Source organism: Diadema antillarum, unplaced genomic scaffold (assembly GCF_040938485.1).
Source record: "Diadema antillarum isolate AM-2024a unplaced genomic scaffold, OU_Dant_1.0 seq00000462_RagTag, whole genome shotgun sequence".
Taxonomy (NCBI): Eukaryota; Metazoa; Echinodermata; class Echinoidea; order Diadematoida; family Diadematidae; genus Diadema; species Diadema antillarum.
Genome location: NW_027271433.1, coordinates 1494874 through 1521586, shown reverse-complemented (window position 1 = coordinate 1521586; position 26713 = coordinate 1494874). Strand labels below are relative to the sequence as shown.

Here is a 26713-nt window from a genome sequence, read left to right as displayed (position 1 = left end):
TACCTTGTTCTGAAAATGTAACACAAAAATGTTGTTTAAAAGGGATACTGTACTACTCAAACAAGAACAAGAAATATTCATTATACATGTAGTTTGTTTGGGCTCTGCATGAGGTCGTAGATGATATGCCTGTGGCAGCAGTTCTTTCAAAGTTTTGCGCACCATGGAGTGAATATGCCTGTTTATCAAGCGTTTTACAACAACAACAACAACAACAACATCTTATCCATAATGACATTACGCAAGCAACAATGACAAAGTCAAGCCCATAGTAACAACGAAACTGTACTACGAAATAGTGTACGATTTGATATCTTCACAGGCCATTGTTTTAAACACACACACACACACACACACACAGACACACACACACACACATACACAAACACACAACATCAACACCAAATTTAGATACAACTGCCAAGATTTTTTTTTTCAATTTTTATCATTTTCTTACGTCAACATTTGAACAATTAACGCACAAGGATCGTGCATGAACAAAATCCGTCTTCAAAATCTGTCATGTACATGATGCAAAAATTATACATGTACAGTAATACGAATTACATGTAAAGTGTATTCGCATCATAAAATGCTGTGGAAGGTTGTGATGCTGATTCTTAAAATTCCGAAGATTTTTTTCTTTATTCTTTTGATGATTCATGTTGTGTTGGGTTTTTTAATACAAACACCGGTAAAGAAAATTAAAATTACGACTGGTTTTTTTCCCTATGATATTCCTTATGTTCCTACACACACCAAATTGCAATTTTCGAATGTAAGTTTAATTTAGCTAAAAATCGGCCGTCTGGAGATATTTTGCCGGAACTTTAACTTCATCATTGATCATGTTCTCAATAGCTATTTCAAACTTCGGAACAAGAAAAAAAAAATCTAGGTCAAATTCAATAAAAACTCTTAAAATATCTTCATCCGCCAATGTCTTCCATCTATATCACAATGCCCTATTAAACACAGAACAAAGTACACAAAAGTTTGGAATCAAATTATTTGACTTTATTTACTTTACGATTAATAATATATTCGTAATAATCAGGGTCATATGACCCTGGTATCCCATGAAATGAACTCTTGGTACATTCACAAGCATAGTGGGTTTTGTTGGTATGTTGTAAAGGGGTCGTCCCCTCCGAGCTTCACTCGGTTACATTGTTTCTAGACATCAATTTGAATCTAAAATGCTTTCTTTCACCACTGACATTTTCTCGTGAAGGCCCCTACCAATTCATTTCTCTCAATGATGTTGTTTTATCATTATTTGGATATCATAAACTGAATTCTTGAAATAAATACAAATCTCATAATGGAGAATATTTTTTTTTTAATGAAAAGAAAAACAGAAGAAGCCCTTCGATTATTTGTATAATGAATTCGAGTTTTCATATCGCAAGGGGACAATGGGACATGTGAGTGCACGTTGAGTACACGTAGGCTGGAGGTACAGTCTGTATAATTATGGACAAACTTCCTAATGTTATGTACACTTAATGAATCTGAATTAAGCAACTGCAAAAACAGCGATCCTGTGCCCAAAGACGAAAAAATAAACCCCTAACTACAATGTATGTATTCAGATATTCAAGAAGAGGTATATCTCATTTCGAGACCTATTGACTTTACAACGATAAAGTTTGTAGGGGTGCTACGAGTAGCTTAATCATCATTTATACATGTACTACAACTTTGCAGCGCTATCAACAAAATGATTGGAGAGATGTCAAATCATCCGTTCTGCATAATACAAAATTTGATATGGAAAACGTGTCAAGAACTATACTTATACCATCTCCACTTTTCCTCTTCCTTTTTGATGAAACTGTAGCTTGCTTGATTTTCAATTCAATTCAATTCAATCATAGTTTATTTCCAATCAACGAAAATCAAAAACATAGTACAATGTATACATGTCATTAAATGATATTGTTCAAACGCTTGCAAAAGATTCATGTAATATACGAGACAAATTATAGAACAACATATATGTACAATAATAAAGAGGAACACTGTACAAATACTACGTGGGCGAGCGGAAAATAAATTCGATCATGGAAAATAGTGATCCACTAAAAAGCAAAGCTTGTCGGACGTGGATCGCTAGATAAATAATGAGTGAATGATATACTATTCTATAACAATATACATGTAGTTATTTTGAGATACACAGGTCGGGAAAAAAATATAGAATACCAATGCTATAGTGCCCGGACACTGTTCATTGAACCACGTGTACCGGGGAAATATGACAAGGACAATACATTCGTACACACATTCAATTACCCACACGCATATACACTGTTGGACGCGAAACAGTACCGAGAGGAGAGAAGACGGTAACAATATACAAGTCTACGAAGAACAATAGACGGGAAAGGAAAAGGAGAGAAGAAAGAAGAGAGGTCTGCACACAGAACACGCCAAGTGCTGCGACATCAGGACAGGTGAAAGCTCAAACATAAATTATAGCAATTTAAATTATCTAAGATTATAAGTAGAAAGTAAATGTTTTCTGAGTTTATATTTAAATGTGACAAATCTGGGGGAATCTTTTAAACTATTATCTAAATTATTCCAAAGTCTGGGTCCGGTATAAAGAAATGTATTTTGGGCATGTGCGGTTCTCATTAACGGAAGATGGAATTCGTCGGATCGTCGCGTGGGATAGTTATGAACATGACTGTTTCGATGAAATAAATCGTGGAATATTTTAGGTAAAAAGGTACTATTGTAATTAAACATAAACTGACCAAGTTGAAACACATACAAATCATTTACTTTTAATATTTTATGGTCAGAAAACAAGGCATCTGTATGTTCTCGGGTATGTAAATTAAAAACAATTCTAAGCGCTTTCTTTTGCAATAAAAGAAGTTTATCAAGTAACATCTGATATGTATTACCCCAAGCAAGAATCCCGTAGTTTAAATAAGGGAGTATCAAACTAGAATAAAGAGTTAATAATGCAGATGAAGGAAGATAATATTTCAATCTATTCATTACGCCAATGTTACGTGAAATAATTTTACATATGTTATCAATATGATTCCTCCATGAAAGCTTGTTATCAACGCAAACACCAAGAAATTTAAAAGAAGAAACTTCTTCTAAGGGAGTAGTATCAAATGTTATATTGCCTGGGAGGCTATCTAAAGAATTACTAAAAAGCATAACTTTTGTTTTTTGAATATTTAATGACAATTTGTTTGCGTATATCCATTGTATAACCTTTATCAATTCTTCATTGACTGTTCTTATTAAGATATTTGGGTCAGGGTGGGAAAAAAAAAGATTAGAGTCATCCGCGAATAATACGAATGATAGTTTCTCCGAGGATCTATGAAAATCATTAATATAAATAATGAATAACAATGGGCCTAATAAACTCCCTTGTGGAACACCACATGCAATTGTTTTACTTTGAGAGTCAAAGCCGTTGACATGTACAAATTGGGATCTTTCTGATAGGTAACTCGTGAACCACTCCAAGGCCTTTCCACGTATTCCATAATGAGACAGTTTGGCGAGAAGTATTCCGTGGTTAATCGTGTCAAAGGCCTTGGAGAAGTCCAAGAAGATACCTATTGTGTGTGAAAGTGTGTCGAGTGCGTGTGTGACTTTGTCGATGAGGGCAAGTAGTGCGTGTGTTGTGCTGTGATTTTCCCTGAATCCAAATTGAAAGTTTGAAAATATGTCGCAGGTTTTAAGAAAACGTACTGTCCTGATGTAAACTATTCTTTCAAGAATCTTAGAAATAGAAGATAATAAAGATATGGGTCTATAGTTATTGACATCATCCTTCTCCCCTTTCTTATAAATAGGAATTACTTTCGCAATTTTCATGCTATTTGGCACATGGCCAGTTGCAAGCGATGAGTTGATAATATGTACTAAGGGATCCACTATTTGAGGAATTATGTTTTTTATCAAATGGTTGTCAATTCCGTCATGGCCAGGACTTTTACCTTCTTTCAAATTGGCAACAATCTTTATTATTTCTTCTTTATATGTTGGGTCAAAAAATATAGTTTTAGAGTTAGGTGTATCTAAAAAATCACTAAAAGATTTACTAGAAAGAGGAATATTTTGAGAAAGATTTTTTCCAATTGAAGAAAAGAAGTCATTAAAAATTTCAGCCATGCCAGCGGGAGTGTTGCTGGAGGCATTGCCCCACCGAACTTCAGAAATATTAGATGAATTGTTAGGTGTATTCATAGCATTCTTTAATGTTTTCCATGTGTTTTTAATGTCATTTTTATATTTGCTTATCTGATTAACATAAAAAAGTTTCTTCTGCATACGCAATAATTTGGTGAGTGTGTTTTTGTATGAAACATATTTTTTCTTATTTTTTTCAGTGGGATTACATCTATATTTATAAAACAAATTATTTTTCCTATTTATAGATCGTAATATAGACTGGGTTATCCACGGGAGTCTTGGAATTTGCTTATATCTATTTTTTATGTTACGCAGGGGAATATGGTTATCGATTTCGGAGGTAAGAGTAGATATGAAATAATCATAAGACAAATTGACATCGGTAGTGTTGTATACAGAAGACCAATCGAGTTCTTTTAAACTGTTTTGGAGACTTGTAAGATTATCTGCAGTAATCTTACGACGCTTATAATAATTATTTTGTTTATTCAGTTTAATTGGAACCTGAGCAAATATAGGAAAATGGTCAGTGATGTCTGAGAGGACGATACCAGACTCAGGAAGTGGAAGAACATTACAAAAAATGTTGTCTATGAGGGTAGCCGATTGGCTGGTGACACGGGTAGGCTTGGAAATTAATGGTAAAAACGAAGCAGACATTAATGTTTCTATAAATTCTTTTGAACTGTTTTGGGAGTTACATTTCATGAGATCGATATTAAAATCGCCCATCAGAAATGTATCTTTAATAGATATCATGGGATTTTGTACTAAATCCTGCAAAACTGTCAAAAAATTTGACTCTACTCAGTATGGTTGACTCGAATGTGGAATACATTTTATCCATCAGTAAAATTTTCCCGAGTGTTTTCTGGTTCCTGTCACACCAAGAAGGTAAAATCAAAGGTTTATTACTGATGAGTACACCTTATGTGATATGGCACTACAATACCTTGTATACAAGGGTTATGCCTATTACGTGATTATCACGAGCAGGATCTTTAAAGTACAACGACTCTTCGTGCCGCACTTTCTCAATGAGTCCGTCCTCAACGAGCTTAGCGAGCCCTGGCTTCAGTTTCATGTCACCCGTCTCCCCATCAAAGATGTACTTCCGGGTCGTGATGACGATAAACCCACCTGCAATGGTAAAACATCAGCATTGAGAAAGACCAGCTCCTCAATATTAGAGCTAGGTGGTATAAGACTAAACTTTTGGGCACGGGAGATCGATTTTGAATTTAAGAAGGGTTTCATGGAAACTGAATATTTCAGGTATTTTGCGTACAAAACGGCTTACGACCTACATTAATGGAGAAAAGCAAATGGAGCAAACCTACTGCAGGAAATAAGCTGAGACTGAAATATTTAACAGGGCTCAACGCTGACAGCGGGCTGGTGGTCCTGGGCCACTATTAAAATAATATGTCGGTCCACCAAATTTAATTAAAACAAAAAAAAAAACAAAAACAAAAAAAAAACAAAACTTCGGTGGCCTGATCATGACGATCGGGTAGCTAAGTTAAGATAAGAAATTGATTGATATGTTTCCTTAATTCCGTATTGCCGGAATATCAAATACAAAGAAATAATAATGGCAATCATTATTTTACCTGACTTGACGAGGCGTATCATTTCTGGAAGGCACTTCTCATTGAGATGTGTTGGAAGAAAAGAACCGCTGCTCATCGCTACATCAAAGTAACCTGTCCAGTCCATGAAAAGGCGTTACAGTGTGAACACGAAATGTCCTGATACATAACGTTAAGAAAGAGGCTTATATCTCCACATAGGCCTACCTATAGGCAAGCGTGTTGGACACAACAATACTTTGACTTAAAATATCTTCCTTCACTAAAACAAACAAACAAACACATGAGCGAAACAGACACAAAATTCAAGAGAGTACTAAAGAACCCCCGTGGGAGGAGGGGGGGGGTCTTATAGTGGGATGCAGTTAAACCCGTTCCATACTGAATTCTAAAATCCTCACAAAGTTGATACACGTACCACCAGGTTCCCGTAAAGAACAGTTAAAATAAGCAGCATTTCACTTTGATTATCCAGTCAAGTTGGTATCACTTACCATCTGTGAAATTGAGAGAGTTAAGAGGACCAAAGCTGGCTTCTGTTAGGTCACAGTATGTTCCCTTCTTTCGTAGGACATCAAGGAGTCCAGCTGATAGATCTACACCATAGAGATTCCTGTAGCCTGCCTTGTGCAGCTGTATATCAAAGGAGAGAAAATGACGATCTGTGAATATCGAGACAAATTGTGCACCATACTGGAAGAGAGACTGTACATGTACGATTGTTTGAGTGTACATTGTTAATTAATGCTAATTAATCTTACAACAAAAAGATATTGCAAGAAATAATCATAAGCTGCAAGTGCTTCGGAAAAAACGGTGTCATAGATTACAGTAGTTGCACAACATAATCGATTCATCCATATCACACTGTCAATCTCTTGAGTCACGGATGGTGGAAACGGTTGGATTGAACACTATGTCACAGGAAATCATTGTGTGGAAAAAAAAGAATGGTGAGAGCATGGGAGGTTGTATGGCAAATGATATGATGAGTCTATGTTGTATGAAGATAGTTGCCTTGTGTCGACTCTTGTCTATATGAAATACAATACTATGGCATACGTGACTTACCATTAAAAGAGATGCTCAGTTGTTTATCAAACCGATTACAACTTGTATTCAAATTCATGAAATTCTTACCTTCTTCCATTGCAACTGATTGACAATTTGTCCTACATCGACGTAAATAAGTACAGAATTGATAACTGTTTTAGTAGTAGTCATGATAACAGAAATCATGGGCGTACATACTCGGGAAAGAATCCAGCTCGAGTATGTACGTATTTGTATGTTATGGAAATGCAATGTAAATCTGCACAAAATTTAATGACTATTACACGTGGCGTTCTACAGGAATCATTAAAATTTGGACACACTCTGCTCTTAATTCACATCAACGATTTGCCGTAATCCACAGATTATTTAATTTTCTATTATTTGAGGATGATTTGAGTTTATTTCATTTTTCCGTCTGGAACTAACAACATTGATTTACAGGAGGTTGAAAATAATTTATTTGCTGCTTTGAAATGGTGTAATGCTTTAAAAAAAATTATAATGTTTAAAGCAAAAACGTAGTTTACAATCGTTAACGTAGGCATGTGGAAGTAAACAAGAATATCATCATACAAACATACATGATAGAATGATAGAACAGGTACATTCTACTTATTTGCTAGGAGATGACATGGACGACAACTTATCATGGCAAAACATTAAGTGTATTATGGTATGCTATTACAGCTTCATGAGAACAATGTAAATCTGTGCACTGCGTATTTTTTGTTAGCTTTCTCCTGATCTTTAAGAACATGTAATTCTTCTGTTGGCTTAATTATATCATGAACTCTCAATCTAGTGGTGGTGTTTTCATTATATAAATCAGAGATTTACTTATGTGGAGAGTTGCATGGTCAGGAAAAGGTAATTAAAACAACCAGTGTGCGTAAAAGTGGGATAAATTTTCATACCCCATCTCCCACAAGTCCGGTGCCACAACCCACGTCGAGTATCCGTGCATCCTGGTTGGGTTCCATCTTGGCTACTACTTCCGCTGTGAAGGCAGATCCTACATAGTCTATAGAGAGTGCAACCTGCATAGGTGAGTTGTGATCCGCAACATAAAAATAAAAAATGAAATTCAAATGAAACGTAATGTACTTAAAAATCATCGCACAGAATACTCCACTTTAAAGAAGAAATTCGCTTCAATTTTTTTTTCAATTTTATTGGACAGAAAAAAATTCCCTGCAGAACAGTGCAAAAATGATCAAAATCGGACAAGATATAAGGCAGTTATGACAATGTTAAAATTTCTAAATTTTCGGAAAACACTTGACCAGTCGTTACGCTAATGATTCAAATCAGCAAGTTCATGATGTCATGCTCTTACAATTTCTTACTCATTTCATACAGAGATGACAAAAATCAATGTATTTCAGCTGTATAAATTCAAAACTTGCCTTATAACCACCCAAAATAAAAAGAGCAAAATAACTCTGATATATTTCGGTAAGGGAATATGCTTTACCTTATTAGCTAATAATAATTTTTTTTTTTTGAATTTCGTATATTTCATTCATGAAAAATTGTGAGGGTACAGTATGAAATCACCAACTTGCTCATTTCAATATTCATAAGGACTGGTCGGTCAATAGATGCTTTCTGAAAAAAAAATTGTGAAATTTCAAAATGTCTTCCTCATTTCCTATCCGATTTTTGGTCATTTTTTAAACGTTCTGTAGGGATTTTTTCTCATTCCATAGAATTCGGATGGGTTTCCTAATTAAATGTAGGAAAATGACTCACTTTTGGCAATATCAATAGACCTATTTGTAACGCATTATCACATCTTTATCCCCAAAAGGCCTACATAATTGCATATATTCTATATGCAGGTAACATGTACGTAGATTTACTATTTTACTCTGGTTTTGGTGACAAAAATAATGGTCTATGTTTCATGGTGTATTGCTATTATTGGTTAAACTATTTTTAGGCTGTGGAAGACCAAAATTCTGATATTGTGAGTGAGCTATGCTTGCTTGTAAAACATACAAAGATAACACAGACACAATTCTGATAGAACATTTGAACCACTTTTACAATAGGAATGTATATTGTCACATGTGATAGAGCTCAACTTGTGAAGGTGATGCGCGGTGGACTTATCATACAGTACAAATCAAACGCTTTATATATGGTGAAATGCCTGGAAATTGTCGATAGGGCGTGCTTGGCAAAATCTCACTATCGAAACTTGTGTACGCAAGCCCCGGAATCTCTGATCAGAGATTCAGAATTAGGCCTACATAACATGGCATAATTTAAATACATGTAGTGTGCAGAACATGGATAAAATGCACTAAAATCTTCCAACTTCTCGTAAAATGTACCCGACATATCATTTGCAAAGAGCCAATGTCCAGCTAGTAGATTACCTCATCATAGTAACAGGCAGACTCATCGTAAAGCTGTTTCACCTCCGTCTGATCCTTCAGCGTATGTACCGTGAGTAATCTCTTCAATTTCCACTCATCAGCCATGGTCAGTCTTTGAAGCTTTTTCTTCTTTTTTTTTCTGTAGGCCTATGTGCAAACTTATGAAGAATCTCGACTAGGTAAGACGTGCGTGAGGTATAATTATGTACATGAGCCAAGACTGCTGCCCTCACAAACAGACAGGCAAAGTTATAATGCTTAGTGCGAACTTCATGGTTTCTGGCTTCGGGGTAAGGGATTTCGATCATTAGTTCCACGTTTACGACGCTGCAAAATGTATGTTTCGCGTGACTGAGAGTGCCTGACTATGCAAATAAAAATTCTTTTGTACCAAGAGAAGCACTAACATAATACGAAATAGAGACGCACAAAGAGGTTTTTGATGAAACCATTGAATCAATGCAGCCATGTGCAGGTACACTGTGCTCGTTCAAGTCAATGATAATGTTCTCATCAATAGAGCAGCAGACACAAACAAACACACACATAATTATGTAGACACACACACACACACACACACACACACACACACACACACACACACACACACGAGTCATACATGTACTATTATGGACAAGTTCAACAATTCTTGCCATATCAGATAGATGCCATTCTTTGAGAAATGGCAGTAGCTGCAGATCATCAAAATATATTGGTGTCTACAAAGTTTTAAGCACAATTAGGTCTTAAAATCTACGCTGGAGCATTTATGTTCTCAAAATTTTGTCTGCGGGGAAATACCGGGGAAATACCTGCAGCTATTTTTCTTTTAATGCATCATGAGCGTCTGAAAAATATTTTGCTGAAGTACACCAAAACTTGGTTTTTATTGAGCAGAGAGATGAAAATGAGCAAACTGGATCCGTGACATTCAGGTGCCTGTCATTTTGCTGAAATTGCAACAGAACTTGCTATAACCAATAGAGTTGCTAATTACATGTGTAAAAGTGAAGTTAATCTCATGTTTTGTTGTAATTACCGCAATTTATTTCTTCTTAGGCCTATTTCAGCTTCTCTGACCACGTCTGACTGACACAAGGATTGCTGTAACTGTTATCGAGAGGATGCGTTTGCTTTTCAAGGGAACTGTTGAAAAACTTGGCAATGCTTGAAGTTGTCATTTTCAACCACACACTGCTGGTATATACATGACTAAGGTGTGATTTTGTAATAATTTTGAATTGCAACAACAACAACAAAAAAAATCATATTTCTTACATGTCTGAAACTTTTGCAAGATTGCATCTCTACTGATTTTTATTACCGGTGTCAGCTCTTAGCACCGAAATACCTGGCTAACGATAAATTGGGTGCTGATTTACGATACACCGTTATTACAGATATAGCTTTTGATTAGAGCGGTGCTTTCCAGCCCTTATAAATTTGATTCACAATCAATCAAAAGATTGCAACTGATTGACAAATTGCCCTGCATCGACGTAAATAAGCACTGAATTGATCAGTGTTTTAGTAGTAGCCATGATAAAAATCATGAATTTGAATAATTACGCAGTACCCGCTGCATGCTATCAGGATTAGAACCAACACTTGCTGTCGGGCGAAAGCTCGGTGATCTAGTGGAGATGACGCCTGTCCGGTGGGTGGTCAGGTGGTCGTGGGTTCGAATCCCGCTCGAGTATGTACGCCCATGATTTTTGTATCAATTCAGTGCTTATTTACGTCGATGCAGGGCAAATTGTCAATCAGTTGCAATGAAAGCATCTCGACTGAAGAATTTCATGAATTTGAAAAATAAAAAGATGTTTTGCAAAATAATGTGTCGGTATACAAATCAGACTGACATTATAACGAAAATAAAGCTATCGATCACAGCGTTGTTTTCTTAGCTTTACAATAAACACCAAATTTTGATGATCATTGTGTCAGACGTATATATGAATATATCAAGTCAAAGGTTGTGTAGCACCTAAAAAGGGGTATAGATAATGAATTCAGGTCATTCGTTCTTCAGTCAGATAGGCAAAATCAGGCCGCCAGAATTTTAAAGTCCAACATATTTCCCTTTAAGTGGAGAAAAAATTGCGCTATGATCCGTAAACTGCTTCGAGAGACTAAACCCAGCGTGGAACAATAATTTGTCTTTCTAAATACATTTCAGTTGAGCGTATTTTGTCAAATCAGCCATAATGGTATCCAAAATTGGCCGTCACAATACACTGTTATAGCAGTCTTTACTAAGACATTCCATTTATGTCTCATAGAATGTTTACATCAACCTTTTCAGAACGCGTGACAGCATCTAATAAGAAATACATGTACATGTATATTGTTGAGGTGCCTTATTCACTCAGTTGAAATATTTAATCATGAAAGTACAAAATATTGGTTTTCACACTGGGTTCAATTCCCGGAAATTTGTGGCATTTTAATCCCCTAAAATTATGGTATAGTAATGGTGGAGAAGAGAATTGGACTTCTAACTTTTTGCGAGATACCTAAAAAAACAACACAAAAAAAATTATTTAAAAAAAAAAACACTTATGAAATACACGTAGTAGAGAGCATACCATTTTAAGAGGAATTCAAAATTTATTTGATGAAAATCTGGTTTGGAATGGCTGAGACATCCAAAAACAAAGTAAAAAGTGGGTCCCAAGATCTCTCTATTTTTGATATCTCAGCCATTTCAAAACCAATTTTCATCAAATAAATGTTGAATTCCTCTTGGAATTACAATTTTTACAAGCTCTTTCACATTGTATAGGAAGTTTCTCATTATCTCACCAAAAATTGATAGAAACCTGAAGTTAGATGTCAACCAATACTACACGATCCCTTTAATCCTAATCACTCTTTCCCCCTTGTAATTCAAGCACGAACCCGGGGGTGGTGCTTTGAAGATAACTGCATGTACTTCTGAAGTCACGCTTGCGTGAATACCGTTGGAGCTCGATTTAACGCAATGGTTGAGAGACAGCACCAGTACCAGCATCAAACTTAATATCACCCAATGTATTGTAATTAACCCCCACCCCCGAACACCTATTATTTAAATCAGATTCAATAAAAGCTAACCAAATATCTACATCCATACGGCAATATGGGCATCTCCAATCCATCATCACAATACCCCACTAAACAAATTCATTTCCACGCAGAATACACAAAATATTGGAATTGATGATTTTATTTTCTTTACAATAATACAATACACTTGTGATTAGTATATCACACGACCCTGCGGTATCCCATAGAATTAATTCTTGGCAATGTCACATGCACATCCTACAGTGGGTTTTGTTGGTACACTGTAGAGGGGGTTTCGACCTCAGAGATTCATTTGGTCACATTGTTTGTGTACATCAATTTGAATCTAAACTGGCGTTTTACACAATACTAATACTCTGCTCGCTGAAGGCCCGTACCAATTCATTTCCCTCCATACTGATGGGATATTATCGTCACCTCGATATCACAAATTAAATTCGTAGTATACACAATTATTTTCATGGTACATGGAAAAATATTTTTTAACATCGAGAGGGGGAAAATCCCTCTGACTTGTTTGCAACATGATTTTTAATTTTGATATCACACGTTGAATTTGGATTCAGCTATAGGGACAGCCGAGTGCACGTTGGCTGAAGGTAATACATTGTAAAGTGTATATGGACAAACTTTGTAACGTCATGTACACTTGTAAAATCTGCATTAATCAACAGCAAGAAGAAATAGCGATCCTGCGCAAAAATTCACTATATAGGTATTCAAGAAGAGGTATATCTCATAATATCACTTCGAGACCTAGCGATTTTACAACGACAAATTCTGCAGGGATGCTACGAGTAGCTAACTCATCACTCATACAGCATTCTCATCAAAATGATTGGAGAAATGTCACATCATTAAGTCTGCATAATCTTGCTGTGGAAAACATGTCATAAACGAAATCTTACATTATCTTCATTTTTCTTCTTCCATTTTGTTGAAAGTCTCACTGATCTGCTTGTTTGATTTGATGCTACTCTTTAAGGTCGACTCGAATTTCGTGAGTGTTTTAGCTCTGGCCGCACTGTCACCAAGAAACTAAAATAAAAGGTTTATTAACGATGAGTAAATCTACTGAGATATGGCACTACACTACCCTGTATATAAGGGTTATGCCGACCACGTGATCATCACCATCTTTCTCGTACAACGACTCTTCGTGCCGCACTTTCTCAATGAGTCCGTCCTCAACGAGCTTAGCGAGCCCTGGCTTCAGTTTCATGTCACCCGTCTCCCCATCAAAGATGTACTTCCGGGTCGTGATGATGATGAACCCACCTGTAACGATAAAACATCAGCACTAAGCCAGGCCATCATCACAACAGGAGACGCCTATACTTACAAGCATCATTCTTTATTGTTGGTTTTGTCCAGTGGCGTATCTAGGGAAAACGGCGCCCGGGGCAAGCGCGAAAATTGCGGCCCTAATTTCTGAAAAGTGTTCAACCCCAACCCCATCCCGGTAGGGACTTTAAAAAAAGTCCACATGATATCCTTTTTCAAGCACTTAAAAGGGGTCTTTTGAGGGTGATTTAAATGTAATAAATTTTGATAAATTTTGGCGAGCGAGCGCAGCGAGCGAGCCGAAAATTTTTGTATTTCAGCTTACAAAACATGAAATTCTTGTCATTTTTTTGCTTATTAAATCTTACAATTCTAATCAAGATTATTATAGTGACGGCCTTATAGATAGCGATTTATACCAACAAACTGAGGACTTGAAAAAATACTCTAAATCAATACGAGCGAGTGAGCCGAAATTTGTATATTTCCGTGTCATCATTACGTTTTGTTCTTATCTTGTTTGATTTGGGGTTTTTTGCGCCCTCCCCCCCCCCCCCCATGTTCGAAACCGTTGGCGCCCTCTTTTGATCCAATCGGCGATCGCTTCAGAACGAAAGAAATTGCAGCCGCTGCTCCGTGTAACATTGGATTCTTGTGTAAACACAGTAACAATAAGTCATTGTCATTTTGTCCGCGTCATCATCATGTTTTGTTTATAATCATGTTTGATTTGGTTTACTGCCCCCCCCCCCCCCCCCCCCGGTCCGGGCGAGGGTTTTTTTTTTTTTTTTTCTTCTTCTTCTTCTTCTTCTTCTTGTTTGTTTGTTTGTTTTTTTCGTTTTTTTCGTTTTTGGCGCCCACAAGGAAGTGGCGCCCGGGGCACGTGCCCCCTTGCTGCCCCCCCCCCCCCCCTAGATACGCCACTGGTTATATTTCACACTCTCATTTGAAATGGATCTAGCCTTGGTTCCGTCGTGTACTTAAAAATAGCCTTGAGTTTTCTAGCGTGATCTTATATCATTACATTTACTTTTGTAGCTTTACATTTCTATATTTTCAATCGTTATCTGTTGATTTGTATATCATTTTTGTCCAGTGTCCCGGTCATTTTATGATATTTACTGGTATTTATTTACTGGTATTTTGTGGTTGTTGTGAAATATGAGAAATAAGTTCAATTCAATAATTGAATATTAAAGTTAGGAAGTACAGTTTACGACTACACTTTGGGGTACAGTCGTACAGGAGATGAATTTCAATTCTGATAAGGGTTGGTTAATTAATTTTCAGCCATGATAATTATACAGAATGATGTACATACAGCCATGAGCAAACCAACTGAGACAAACCAACAGACAAGGGGCTGAGACTGAGATGTAAAATAATGATAATCACTTACCTGACTTGACGAGTCGTATCATTTCTGGAAGGCACTTCTCATTAAGATGTGTTGGAAGAAAAGAGCCGCAGCTCATTGCTACATCAAAGTAACCTGTTCATAAGGTAACAAACAATGTTAACAAGAAATACATGTATATTTTAGGCTTTATTGCCAAAGTTTTATAATGGTTTTCTGTGGTACAACTGACCTACACAAATGCATCAAATGTGATAACTCGAACATATTTTGAATCACTTCTCCCAATGGTAAACAGTACCTTTGTTCTAGGCTACACTTAAAGGGATAGTGGTATATGTATAAAGTTTTGGTTAAGACCTGGCTTTCATAGGTTTCTAACTTTTTTTTTAATGAGATAATGAGAAACCTCCCATGAAATATGAAAGAGCATGTAATTCCAAGAGAAATCCAACGTTTATTTGATAAAAATTGGTTGTGAAATGACTGAGATATTACCACCACCAAAAAAAAAAACCAAACAAACAACTATGTAACATGTCATGAGCAGAGGCTTCTTTTCAAAAAGTTAAAAGCTCAATCTTCATATCCACCAACATTTGTTATACAGTACCATCCCTTTAACTTCGATTCTGATCACTTGGATAACTTACCATCTGTAAAATTAAGAGAGTTGAGGGGACCAAAGCTGGCTTCTGCTAGGTTACAGTACGTTCCTTTCTTTCGGAGGACATCAAGGCTTTCACTTGATAGATCTACACCATACATATTCCTGTAGCCTGCCTTGTGCAGCTGTATATCAAAGGAGAGAAAGGGAAGATCTGTAAATATTGAGGCAATTTGTGGACGTAATATTATGTACTGTGCAAGTGTTCGAGTTCACATACAATAAAGTTATTATTAGTTAATGTCTCACTTTTAAACAAAATGGACTTATTACGTTTCATAAGAAGATATAAAGCTATACACTCTGTAAAACTTTTTTTTGTAATTATTTTCTGCTGACCTTCAAGAAACTGTGATTGTTCCGCTTTCTCAATTTCGTTATTTTTTTTTGTATCCATTCATTCTTGGTGCAGTGCTTCGATCAAATAAGTCGAAAATTTAATGATACAGACAGGTGTATGGCCATGAAAAGATAATTGATATTACCCATGTGAGTAAAACGGGTAAATTTTCATACCCCATCTCCCACAAGTCCGGTGCCACAGCCTACGTCGAGTATCCGTGCATCCTGGTTGGGTTCCATCTTGGCTACAACTTCTGCTGTGAAGGCAGGTCCCACATAGTGCAGGGAGAGTACGTGCTGCACAAGCGAGTTGAGATCCACAACGTGTGAAAAAATAAAAGTGAAATTCAAATGAAACGAAATGCATTGAAAATCAACGAACAGAATACAGTATTTCACTTCAAATATACGGAAAATGACTCATTTTTGGTAATCTATAATATCTCTTTTTATTCAAATGTTTGAATGAATTCTCCTAATCTGCATAATTTATGCAGGTAACAAATACGTAATTTATCACTATACTCGGATTTGGTGGCAGGAAACCGCACAATTAATAGTCTATGTTTGATGGTGATGTATTCATGTCATTGCATATTTTTAGACTGGAAGACCGAACTTGTAATTCTGTGAGCTATACTTTTCCGTCAAACTCAATGAAAATGATATATCAAGCAAGCATGGACACAATTTAGGTATTTCAACCACTTTTACAATGGGTAATGTCTCAAGGCATAATAGCAAGAGTTGTAAGGGTGACACGCACCGGCTTAATCATTAAAAACAAACACTTTTTGAGGTGTAGTGAAATGCCTGGAAATTATTGATATTTGGCAAAATCTTGATATCGCAACTCGTAAATTTCCACCAGCAAGCACTGGATTCTCTGATAAGTGAGGCACACATTGCATACTTAAAAGTGAAATCAAATCCAAATACATAACGATTGTATACATGTAGATTGAGTGAATGCAGAAATATCAGTAGGCCCTACACATTCATGTAAGTTCCAGAAAAATTAGACAATCCGTTCAAAAGATGATTATGAATTTTTATAGTTTCGGTGCCGCCATCGCTGGATGAGAAGACTACTGCAGTTCGTGATGCCATGCATGGGCAACAATATAAAGAAAATATCAAGAGAATTCCACATTCTTATGAACAGTTCACATTCTCTTGACTGTACTGATATTATGATAAGGGTAATATTATTCCCCCTGCTTTCTGAATTGTCATGAATATGCATTTGTACAAGATAGGTGTGGCCGGTTCGGCCCACGTTGGGGAAAACTTGGATCGAGACTGGGATGATGGCGCTTGGGGCGAGGGAAGAATAAAGATTTCTTGTTACTTGAAGTCTATCATGGTGGTGGTGATTTGTTTCGTTGTCAGAATGTGTGACATGTTGTATTGCCACCAGTATTCCCCTCCCTTCCGTAAAAGAATGAGGTAGGTCAAGAGTGTGTTTTTTTTTAATTTGTTATGCAAGAAAATCTAAAATATGTTGAACTTTCTTCATAAGTTTCCATAATCATGTGACACTACGAACAGAAGCAGTCTACTCATCCAGCAACGGATTGTCTGATTTCCATCAGTATTTCCCTGATGTGTTCTATTACTGTAACATTGCTGTTCATTCCCCTTCAAGTAGTGCGCAGAACTTGAAATATATATATATATATATATATATATATATATATATATATATATATATAGTTAACGAATCAGTAGAAGAAGAACGCCGTAAAAAAATAATAATATGAAAACCTTCCACTACCAATAAAATATTCATAACATTTCATTTCTAAAAACCCATATCAAGCTATATAGTCGATTACCTCGTCATAGTAACTGGCAAATTCATCGTACACCTGCTTCACTTCGGCCTGATCCTTCATCGTGTGAAGCGCCCTCACTTTCCTCACTTTCCACTCTTCGTCAGCCATGGTCAGACTTTGATGCTTTTTCTCTGTAAATTCATAAAGTTTCTCGACTCAGTGAGATGTACATGAGGAATGAAGCTAGACCGCTGACGATTCCTGTCGACAGGTAAAAAAAAGACCAAGATTCACATTGCACAATTAATGAATAACGATAGTGAGATTTACAACATTTGTTTTACGAAGTTAGGTTTTTTTTTTTTTGAATGGCTGGTTTCATATTTCAAAATTGAAGCATTTCACAGCAAAATGTTCTTCTTGCTAAGTTTAAGCCTCCTAGGCATCTACAGGAAATATCTATCCCACCACCATCTCGGAAAATAACGAAATGTACCATTAGTTTAACAAATGCTTTTTCCGTGGCATGATGCAAACATGTTTTACCATATAGTTTAGCATGTACGAGAACTCAAAAAGAGCATTTAGTTGCTTTTAATAAAAGATTGATTAAAAAAAAGGAAAAGAAAGATCTCTGATAATGTCTCTGGTAATTTAGCTGCATAAAGCAAAATGAGATAATGAGCAATATAACTGAAATGCAGGGATGAAACATTGAAAAGCCTGAGAAAGAAAGGTACATCATGGCATGCCTTTTATTACAATGATAACTCAACAGCTCGAATGGAAGAGTAAAATTAAAGACTAGAGAACGCACAAGAAAAGGACTATAAATGAGAGAAAAAGCTACAAAGGAAATCTCACTGAGGAGACCATACGTATACCAACTAAAAGAAGTTGAGTGATTGTGGTAAAGGGAAGGAGAAGATACTCATGAGGTGAATGTGTTGAATGTGTGCCAGAGGGTGCTGTTCGTTATTCCGAAGGTTCGTTAATCCGAAACACACAAATTCCCTATACCTAGAGGTTCGTTAATCCGAAAATGAAAAAGGGTTCGTTAATCCGAACATTTGTGGCGTTAATCCGAACATTTGTGGCGTTATTCTGAAGGCTCGTTAATCCGAAAATGAAATAGGATTCGCTATTCTGAAGGCTCGCTTATCCGGAAATGAAATAGGGTTCGTTATTCCAATGGTTCGTTAATCCGAAAATGAAATAGGGTTCGTTATTCCGAAGGTTCGTTGATCCGAAAATGAAATAGGGTCCGTAACGAACCTTTGGAATAACGAGCTTTGTTTCATTTTCGGATTAAAGAACCTTCGGAATAACGAATGTTCGGAATAACGAACCTTCGGAATAACGAATTGTAACCGTGCCAGAGGGGAAGGGAGGGAGAGAAAAGAGATAGTTGGACTGGAACTGAGACTAGATCTACTGCCATGTTGACGAAACCGCGGAATCGAACAATTCGGCAGTCCAAGACTACGGTACGATTACAGTGCATACAGTACCGTATGCAAAGCAAAGCAGCAGCATGGAAGTGGTGAATAACGACTAACAATAGAGTAGTAATACGATACGGTGTTACTGTATACTGCACAGCAGCACAGTTATTCCTCTGCAAAATGGGATCAAATTTGTGCTGTACTTCGACGCGACCTGCGTAATGGTCAATACATGATAAGGCATCACACTATTTAAAGCCTTCAGTAAACAAGACTACTGGACGTATGAAACTATGTGGACTACTGAGATATTTGCAATCCACTACTAGCTGCCATGGCATGGTGGAATGACTACTGTACATGTATGTCACTTCAGTTTTCTTGACACTGTTTCCGATTGTTTGGTTATAGCATGGAGCTACTGTGTTTAAGCTGCATATACTACCCAGGTACAACACACCATCACCTGTACCTACGGCCGACTATTACTACTAAAGGGGGCTACAGTAAAAAAAAATCATCTTGATCACGATGAACGAGCCCTGCCCGTCCCCGTTCTGGGGATTCCCGGGGTGGCAGGTGCAGTAGAAACACGGCCCAGAAGATACTAGAATCGGCGTTTACCGTGATATGCATGTTTGTAATACTAGTACTCCTGACATTATCATGTAGATAAAACGAGGCAGCAAATTTATGCCAGACTTACCCGATACACGGCATTCATTCCACAGGTAACAGTGGTGGAAATACAAGTCAGTGGCTCGCTTCATACAATAGTCAAATGAGTCGTCTATTCGGGAGAGTAGACACACTACACTGTCTATATTCCGTTACTCAACGCACCGCACGGGTAGCATACAAAAGACAATGCCATTATACATGTACATTGTATACACATGGGTATTATGACAGCATGTGGTATATTCCAGGCTGAGTGCATCGCACTCGATGGACCAGTGGCTTAAGGGTGTTGCGACTTCAAAACGTTTCACCTTTTTCTTTTTTTCCTGCGGCAGAGAAGATTACTATAGTATCTTTGCCTTGTTGTCCCTCGTACCGATCAAAACACATATCTGTCTTCCTAATAATAACAGTAACAAGAACAATGAACCATTAAACTTGTTGAGCACAGAAACTGTATGGCCTACCATGCACTGCAAGAACTCCTTGATGTTATTTTGCTGCGCTGTCCTATATATAGCATATGCATTTTCAATCCATAAAGTATATCAATCTACTCTGCTAATTTACTCAACAGATTGAAGAAATACAAGAAACTATACAAAACTATAATATTAAACAGTCTTAAAAATGTAGTTAGGGAACGCACATAAAATCAATATGCACGGAAGGAGAAATTTAAAGACAGATAGGCCTAGGTCAATTAAAATTTGATCGAAGCCAGGCAGTTGACGTCAAACGAGTAATCCCCACGTTTAATATGCCCACTATCGTAGATATTATGGTTATCATTTCCATTCATCTTGCCGGTATAGCAATATCAATACACCGTCGCCAAGGGGTCTAATATAATTATCTTTCCAACATTTAATGACCCTATAGTTGGTGGGCAATACTATTAAATTGGTTGAATTGAAGAATTTTTGTTATTTTGCTCTTGCTCGTTTCTTTTGGTCTAATTTTGCTTTAGCCGTTTTGTTTTACGTCTTCCAATAACAGTCCAGTACATTGATATCATTTCCTACCTGCAGCATATATTCTCTTCCAGATTTAAACTTATCACTGTACCAGACATGCTTTTCATATCAAAGCTGTTCTCGTATCTATACAATCTCATTATGTTCGCTGAAATGAAAAAAAACCAGCAACAACAACTGAGCTTCAAGCCCTCAATAATTCCATTTCTATTAGCTATGTTTGTTTCTCTTGTTAATTGTAAAGCGCTTAGAAATATTTTGGTCATAAGCATACATTTGTCATATTATTATCATTATCATAATTAGCCATAATGTTCCTTACAGATAAGTTTACTAAAAGTAAAATCGGACAAGCAGAATGGCAGAGGTTCCATCGCAATCCGAATTACAATCAAAAAGCTTTGGAATTTTACGATATCACATGTCTTTATTTTGCAATTATACAGTGGCAGCAATTTACAAATCAGATGAATATTGATGCCATTGCCTACAACAATAAGTCTCCCATTGATGTATATGCTCAAAACTTCTCTAACTTTCTCTTTGTTTTGTCAAAAAAGGTGACGGGGAGGGTGGAGATGATGTAGTTGCTCGTTCTTGAGGAAAACACAATTTTTAGTGATATACGAATATATATATATATATATATATATATATATATATATATATATATATGTGTGTGTGTGTGTGTGTGTGTATACATTTATATATATAATATTTCACCTCATCGCGTATAATGGTTGAGAACATTCTCTTATTCGGTGGTAAAAGTTACCGATAATCATAATAACCATTCTGTAATATGAAATCATCTCCAAACAAGACTCTTTAGTATAGGTTTTCTCGGCCAATTTCGCACTTTATTCAGTCTAATTCCTAACGGTTGCTGCATTCAATTTAGCACGATATAGCGTAGATGGCATGATGGGTATTTCTATTTTATAATCTTTTCATTCAAATTCATTTTGGAGCATTCAAATTACCTTTAACATCATTCGAATCAGCACTTTTTCAGTTCAAATTCGTAAGACAAGCACCATTTCGCAAATCGTTCATTCAATTTAGCATGATATAGTCACGTGATCACGTACACGCTGCACTCGTTCATTCGAATTCATTCTTGGGCGTCCAATTTCGCATTTACTGCAGTCAATTTAGGAGACACGTTTATGCTTCTATTCCTTTTTTTTTCCATTTTCATTTATCATAGGTATTGTTTGCAAGCAACATAACATCTCATATTTTCGTATTCATTCTTTATTCTGATATCACCTTTGCAACAGTACTTTCAAAATTTGGTATGTGTTTATGATGTTCGATAGCATTATTTCATTCACAGATACATTAATTTTAAGTTTGTTTTGACATTAGTTGGTAGAAGGAGGTTTCAATTTACATCGTGATTATTTCGTTCATCTGTATGTTTCATTATTTTCATTTGCTGGGTGCTATATTGCGTTAATCATCATTAGGAATAAAGTTCTTGGATCAGCTCTAGCCATCAATAATTTGTCAAGGTTATTACCCTCAAATGCTCCTATGATTCTTTCTCTGTCTTCTTGAGATATACGCTTGTATCTAACTCGTGCTGCCATGACTGGACATAATAAAGTGAAGTGATCTATGGTACCGGTGCATGTATAGTTCTGATATCATGTATAGAAGAGGAGCGTTATACAGAACAACAAACTTGAGTTATTTAGGGTCAAAGATACCTCTACTATATACTTAACAGTGTGTGGATGAAACAAAAATTCACATTTAAAAACGCATAAATCACGGTTCTCACCTTTTCAAAATAGAAATAACATTACGCCAATTTGAATGAACATGTTTGGAATTTGACTGCTCATACGGGAAATTGAATGACTGAAATACCATTTTCCGCCAGTGCTGGCGAATTTGAATGACTGAAGAGCACGTGCCAATTTGAATGCCCGTTTTACGAATTCGAAAGGCAATTGCGCGAATTTCATTGATCGAAGTGCTAAATTGAACGAACAAGTTGCAATTTTGAATAACAGAATGTGCAGTGACGAGGATTTTCGCTAAATTGAATGAACCTTTAATCAAATGGACTGACAAAAGTGCGAAATTGGCCGGGAAAGCCTAACATACCCTCTTGTCTCGCCCTCTACTACCCAGGGCAAGTGAAATGTTTATCATATACCCTGTATAAGTAGGCCCTTCTATATTTTTGTGTTAGTCAAAGAATTTGGACAAAAGTCCCTAGTTTGAGAATCATTTCTTGAACTGTACACCGTATGATACTGCGGAGAACTTTTTGAGGACTTCTTATGATGACTGTCGTCTGATTTGTTTCGTATTAGTTTGTATAGCATTCGGTTTTTTTTCTAAGCAAAAAAAAAGTTCTTAATTCCCATATTGCCCGCAATCTAGCATGAATGTCCGCTTTCTTTTAGTTCCTCCCTTGTTGTCTTGAAACTACCACACACACACACACGCACACACACACACACGCACACACATACAGAGCACACACACAACCACACACCATCTTGGTGTTATACGGGTACAAATACACGCCGACCACCTGAATCTCAAACTGACTGGAAAGCGTGCTGTTTTTGACGCCATGTTGTTAAAAGAATTTGAGATTTCAAACTCTTCTTTTCCACCTTTTCCTGCCATTTTAGTCTTCCCTATTTTTCTTTCTTTTCCTTGTGTCTGTTTTTTTTTTGTCCGTCCGATTCTGCTTTTTAATATTGCCACCGTCACCTAAGGCCTATATATGTAACATTAAATTACTTCCTTATAACCCACTAACATGTTGTATGTATTTCGGATGCGTTCTGTTTCGCTTTCACTTTTTTGTTTTTCCCGCAATAATAGGGTGCCATTCAATCCTCATGCCAATTCCATTCTTTTCATGGCTTTAACTCTGTTTAATCCATGCTATTCTACCCATGTCTTTGCAGCACTCCATACACGGCCCTTTCAGATCTATCCAGCGTTTTTGGTCTGCTGCCCCCCCCCCCCTTCCGATTTCGCATTGACGAGGATCCTTTCACGAGCCATTTAGGGCGCCCGTTATTTTAATAACAATCATGTGAGTAAGCGAAACAGCTGTTTACAGCCTTGTTGCGCATAACAAACACGTCGAGGGGCTTGGCTTGTCATATCCCGTGCCTAATATCATCAGCCTTCACAAAGCCAGAGAGGAAGTCAGCTAGAGAGACACTCCGGACGTCGCCAGGAATGCCTCTTCCTGAACCCCGACAGTTAGAAGCAAACCTCACTCCGAAATCATTGTGAATGATACCCGTTCTCTGTTGATCAGGTTCCTCAGTAGTGTATTCTCCCCGAAGTACAGAACAGTTATTCCACTGCTCGTGCACTCCAAACCCGCGTAGGTTATAACTTGCCGACAAACGTTACTCACCAGATTTGGTCAAGGTTGCGGTAAAAACTTTCAATGATACGCTTGCACGAAACCTGTGTAGTGATAATGCAGTCGTCCCTTTACCTTTGAACACTTGGGGAATGCTTGTTTCTACTTTATGCGCATCCCGATACAGCAGCGCGTGTGTCGTTCTCTTGAGAAATTCTTTTGCCTCACTTACCTGCTAGAACGCCCTGTGGAAAGCATTTGCCCCCATTCTCGCCGTCTCTCAAAAGCTCGTTAGAGCGGTCACTGCAAGCCATTCATCGACAGCTCGGCATAATAAATGCGTCTCCGCGAAACGGTAACTTCACCTTCGGCTTATGTGGTTGTAAACGCCAGGGCATCTCCGAGGGAGTTGATTAAAGTTCTCGTCGCGACAGAACGATTTCTCCGTTGGCGGCCAGGGTCGTACAAGCATCAGCAGAGTGTGCGTCGGGGCAAACAGACGACGCAAAATCATGGCGGAGGGACAAATGGTGCGGGCCAAATCCTTGATGGCGGGAAACCCAAAGCAACAGGAGGATGCTACTAATGAGGACGAACTGACCGGGATGCCCGCCCGGCGAAGGAAAGCAAGGATGGGATGGTCGACTCTTATCAGGTAAAGCACGCACAAATCACTGCCTAGCAACGTATAATCTCCACCATAGATATTGCCATTAAAAGCGCACAATAATGTAAACCATAAAGGCATATGGAGAAGAAAATTGTACGTATTTCTATATGAGTTTGTATGATTCGATATCATTGATTTGCTGTATACGGAGTTGCTAGTTCTCGTGCTCATAACAGGGTAAACTTATAAAGTAATCCAGCAGGTCTTCCTCGGAAGAATCGATCATCAGTTCTAATCATTCGCTATAGAATGATACAATGACACTGTACGTGCTTGTCCTCGGTAAAGATGCGCTCTCCAGTTGTCCTTCATAACATCTTGGGCTGCAACTGAGTGACCAATGTAATAAACTATATAATATAATGTGCGTGAATAAAGGGGAAGGTATGTTTGTGTGTGTGGGGGGGGGGGGGGGGCGGTGAAGAGTAAAAGCTTACTTTTTTTTTCCTCAAGTCACCGACTCCTGAGTAGTAGGGCCAACAGATACTAATCACGGGGTCCATTTTGATAGTGTGTGAACTGTGTATGTGTGTGTGTGTACTGTGCGCGCGTGTGTGTGTGTGTGTGTGTGTGTGTGTGTTTGTTTGCTTGTTTGTTTGTTTGTTATTTTGGGGGTGATGGGCGGGGATGAATTGTGTGGATTCATCTCGGAGAGACGAATAAACATGAGGAAGCTAGGTCCTTAAATTCTTACTCTCACTTTTGTCTCCTTTTGCACTTTGCTGTGTTGGAGAAAATAATGACCCATGAAAAACGAGCAAACACATAAAAACCACCTCAACAAACAAACAAAACAAATCTGACGTTTGTATCTGTGAAGTAATGTTAAGGTGGAACTCCAGTAGTCCGGATCTAAATTCCAGAAGTCTTCCGCCATTTACTGCCCTTGCGAGATAAAATTCTCTATAAGCGTGTTCATTCTCTGCCCCCCCCCCCCTCCTTGACAGACAACTTCTTTTTAATGGCGCCATTCTATACAGCGGCGCCGCGCCATTGCTACGATACATTGTATTTCCCAATCAGATTACACTTTAATGTGGTCGCATTAATAGGAAAGAATGTCGGTGGTTGCAGCAGGGACCACCTCCCTGGTTGCAGAGTAGTCATACACACGTTATACAGCCGTTCATTAACCTTTCATCGCTTCTCGTAGATCGTTCATTCCATCAACTGGCCGAGTTGTTATACACAACGAGTCAAAAGTGTAGGATTTACACACACAAGTGATCGGAAAATTCGAAACATCTGCCGTCAACCAGTTGCACAAGACCTAGAAAGTGTTCGGAAGCCGATGGATTTCAGATCTGCATAAGATAGCTGAGCAGAGGGGAAAACGGTGTATATCTACCGCTCTTACTACCTGCCTTAAAGCTTTATGAGGTGGTCGTCGGCTTAAGATGATCAATCACAATTAACACAACACTCCTGTCTCAGTTGTAATTCGCCCCCACTCCGCCAATCCCTGCCCCATCCCCAAACATTCTTCAAATAATCAGTTGGTCAACAATTCAATATGAATAAAGGGCAAGGAGAGACATTTTTCCTATACAATCCGTAATAAAATCAGTGTTTATTGACGGATCGGTGAGTTGGTCAAGACCAGGTGCATGATTATCTGGTATGCTATCTTCGGAGGGACAAAATGTGTACAGTGCACTCCAGTTATAACGAACACGGTTATAACGAAATTCTGGTTACAACGAAGTAAAAATGCAGGCCGCAACATTATCCACTCTATGTATTTTTCGGTTACAACGAAATTTCGATGCAACGAAAAAAAAAAATGCCTGTCCCGAGGACTTCGTTATGACGGGAGTCCACTGTATAGGTTTTAGGAAACCTATATACTGAATATTCTGAGAGGGAGAGAGAGAGAGAGAGGG

The 26713-nt window shown here is 37.5% G+C and overlaps 3 protein-coding genes across 3 annotated transcripts in view; 1 reads left to right on the top strand and 2 right to left on the bottom strand.

The window, feature by feature from the left end:
• Positions 1-5119: 5119 nt before the first annotated feature.
• Positions 5120-9313, bottom strand: LOC139733181 (methyltransferase-like protein 27). The gene is made up of 5 exons (XM_071644024.1): positions 9209-9313; positions 7739-7861; positions 6263-6401; positions 5790-5882; positions 5120-5316 (listed from the first exon to the last, which is right to left on the bottom strand). The coding sequence occupies exons 1-5, from the start codon at positions 9311-9313 to the stop codon at positions 5120-5122; spliced, it is 657 nt and encodes a 218-aa protein (XP_071500125.1).
• Positions 9314-15554: 6241 nt separating this feature from the next.
• LOC139733180 (methyltransferase-like protein 27) lies at positions 15555-19994 on the bottom strand. The gene is made up of 4 exons (XM_071644023.1): positions 19857-19994; positions 17766-17966; positions 16102-16224; positions 15555-15710 (listed from the first exon to the last, which is right to left on the bottom strand). Exons 2-4 carry the CDS (start codon positions 17871-17873, stop codon positions 15555-15557), a joined length of 387 nt encoding a protein of 128 aa, XP_071500124.1. The 5' UTR covers positions 17874-17966; positions 19857-19994.
• A 4009-nt stretch (positions 19995-24003) lies between these two features.
• The window catches only part of LOC139733164 (NAD kinase-like), an 89871-nt gene continuing 87161 nt past the window's right edge, over positions 24004-26713 (top strand). Inside the window, exon 1 of the mRNA XM_071644004.1 lies at positions 24004-24815. Within this exon, the coding sequence (XP_071500105.1) occupies positions 24673-24815 (143 nt within the window). The 5' untranslated portion in view covers positions 24004-24672. The remainder of the gene's footprint in view (positions 24816-26713) is intronic.